The sequence below is a fragment of the Raphanus sativus genome, unplaced genomic scaffold (genome assembly GCF_000801105.2).
Source record: "Raphanus sativus cultivar WK10039 unplaced genomic scaffold, ASM80110v3 Scaffold3297, whole genome shotgun sequence".
In the NCBI taxonomy this organism is placed as follows: domain Eukaryota; kingdom Viridiplantae; phylum Streptophyta; class Magnoliopsida; order Brassicales; family Brassicaceae; genus Raphanus; species Raphanus sativus.
In genome coordinates, this window is record NW_026618603.1 from 8053 (window position 1) to 10314 (window position 2262).

The 2262-nt window shown below is 38.9% G+C and overlaps 1 protein-coding gene across 2 annotated transcripts; it reads left to right on the top strand.

Moving 5' to 3' along the window:
• The first annotated feature begins 253 nt into the window (after positions 1-253).
• Positions 254-1298, top strand: LOC108851496 (PHD finger-like domain-containing protein 5A). Of its 2 annotated transcripts, none has more exons than XM_018624936.2 (2): positions 254-404; positions 768-1298. In XM_018624936.2, exon 2 carries the CDS (start codon positions 813-815, stop codon positions 1143-1145), a length of 333 nt encoding a protein of 110 aa, XP_018480438.1. In that variant the 5' UTR covers positions 254-404; positions 768-812; the 3' UTR covers positions 1146-1298. The 2 variants fall into 2 exon arrangements, with proteins under 2 accessions (XP_018480438.1, XP_056857131.1); XM_057001151.1 differs by having other exon boundaries at positions 293-404; positions 765-1298.
• Positions 1299-2262: the final 964 nt, after the last annotated feature.

Below are 2262 nucleotides of genomic sequence, written 5' to 3' on the forward strand. Positions count from 1 at the left end.
AAAAAGTTGATTTGGACCATGTTCGACTGCACCCGTTAGACGACTCTGTGTCCTTTATCTGTGGTGGAGAGAGGGGAGGAGGAATATCATGAAACACGTGGTATTATTATTTTTTCATCAGACGTGACGTGTTACATATTGTGAGGAAAAGTCAAATTAGAAGAAGAACCTAAAAAAGCCCATCTAAAAAAAAAATAAAGCCTTTAGAGTGAAGGCCCTATAGTCATAGAGCCCGTAATAGTCGGACCGACATGGATATTTTAAGATATTTCTAGAACCCGACCCGGTTCACACTTTTTTTTATTTCCAGCGGCCGTCTCTTCTCCGCTCATATCGTCGCTCGGAGCTCCTAGATCGCGTAGTTTCCTTGCGCGTGTGACACCTTCTTCCTCCTCCGGGTTCAGGTTAGATCCACTTCTCTTTTATATTTACTTGAGTTTATGCGTGATACCTATTTCTAAGATTTACTTTCCTGAATTGTTAGTGTTTGTGGTATATCGAACACACGTTCTATTACTTTGCGGTGCAGTGATTTAACGTCAATAGATTTTTATGTTCGATTCAGCGAATTGTTGCTTGATTCGTCTTTGTTCTCTCGGCAATGGATTTCAGTATTTTTTTTCCGAATAGAACTACTGTCTGCTAAGTGTTCGTTGAAATTCCTCTTGAGAATTAGAATTTAAAAGAATCATGAAATCTCGTGGTATTAATCATACTTGTCTTATCACTTACTTACGCTATGAATCATCTGTTTCTTTTCCTAGCAGGTCGAAATCTTAGGAAAAGACCAAGAGCCTTTGTTTCAGCAAGCCATGGCCAAGCATCATCCTGATTTGATCATGTGCCGGAAACAACCTGGAATCGCCATCGGGAGGTTGTGCGAGAAATGTGATGGCAAGTGCGTGGTCTGCGACTCCTACGTCCGCCCCTGTACGCTGGTTAGGATCTGCGATGAATGCAACTATGGTTCGTTCCAAGGACGGTGCGTCATATGCGGAGGGGTTGGAATCTCAGATGCTTACTACTGCAAAGAGTGTACACAGCAGGAGAAAGATCGAGATGGTTGTCCCAAGATTGTCAATCTCGGGAGTGCGAAGACTGATTTGTTTTATGAACGTAAGAAGTATGGATTCAAGAAACGATAGATTGTTTTGATTACTCAGGGGTGTTCATTTATTATCCTATGTAAGTGTCTGTACTCGTCTGTGTTTAGGCATTGATTCAAAGAAAAGACCATTGTTTGTTACTCTTTGTTATGGTTGTTTAATGTCTAGTATGTGATTGTTCCTCTGCAAAAACGACAACATCCTCTTGTCCGAGTAATTTTTTGATTCTCTGGCCGAGGTGTATTCAAGAGCCTTTCTTTTGCGATTGATATGATTCAGTTGTTGGTTCTCAGGCTTCGGCAGTCTTTTGGAGAAGTACAGTACCTCAGTATGTTATATATAGTTGTTCTCACGTACAACTTATCGAACATCTGGCAGGCAGTTTTGAAGTACAATCAACTCTCGTGTTAAAGATTAAAACAAATGACTAGAAACAGATATGAACCAAAATTGCCGGTGCGTTTTCTTGGCGCCTTTGCTTAAGATGAGGGTGTATACAGTAGAACTATTTTTTATTCTTTTTGCTAAGCGTATAACTATCTTGTACATGGGATTTGCTAGATAATTCATGTGCACCCGCCGCATGCATGTGTATATATAATGTGTTAGATTCAGGTTAATTATGAGTTTCCAACTTAAAATCAATTGGCAATTAGTGGATTGGCCATAACTCTTTATATAATAGTAGATTAATTCTTATATTTCCGATGTGGGATGTTTCTCATCGATATAATCCCATCCATCATCACTGCTTTTTGCTAAAGATCATATCCATACATTTCACATAAGTACTCTAACTCTTGGTTGAGAATTCCCCACTTTATAAAAGAAAAAGTTAAGAGATAGAAGCAGATAGATAAACGTCTTCACCCCAAAATATAAAATTACGCCTTTTTGTTGAATATGCATATGGTATATATATTGCTTACCTGTACGATAACTATTGTTAATGTCAACTTAACGCTTAAAAGAATACGCAGTATCTCCATCTCTGACGTCGACCAAAAAGGATATCAACTATTACATCTAAAACCCCACATGGTCGTCAGAACTTTTCCTTTTTTAAAGTGAGGAAACCCCAAAATCCTTTTTTGCCCAAACAATATGACGTTGACATTTTCTGAAATGGACGGTGTCAGTAAGTCAACGCCCCATG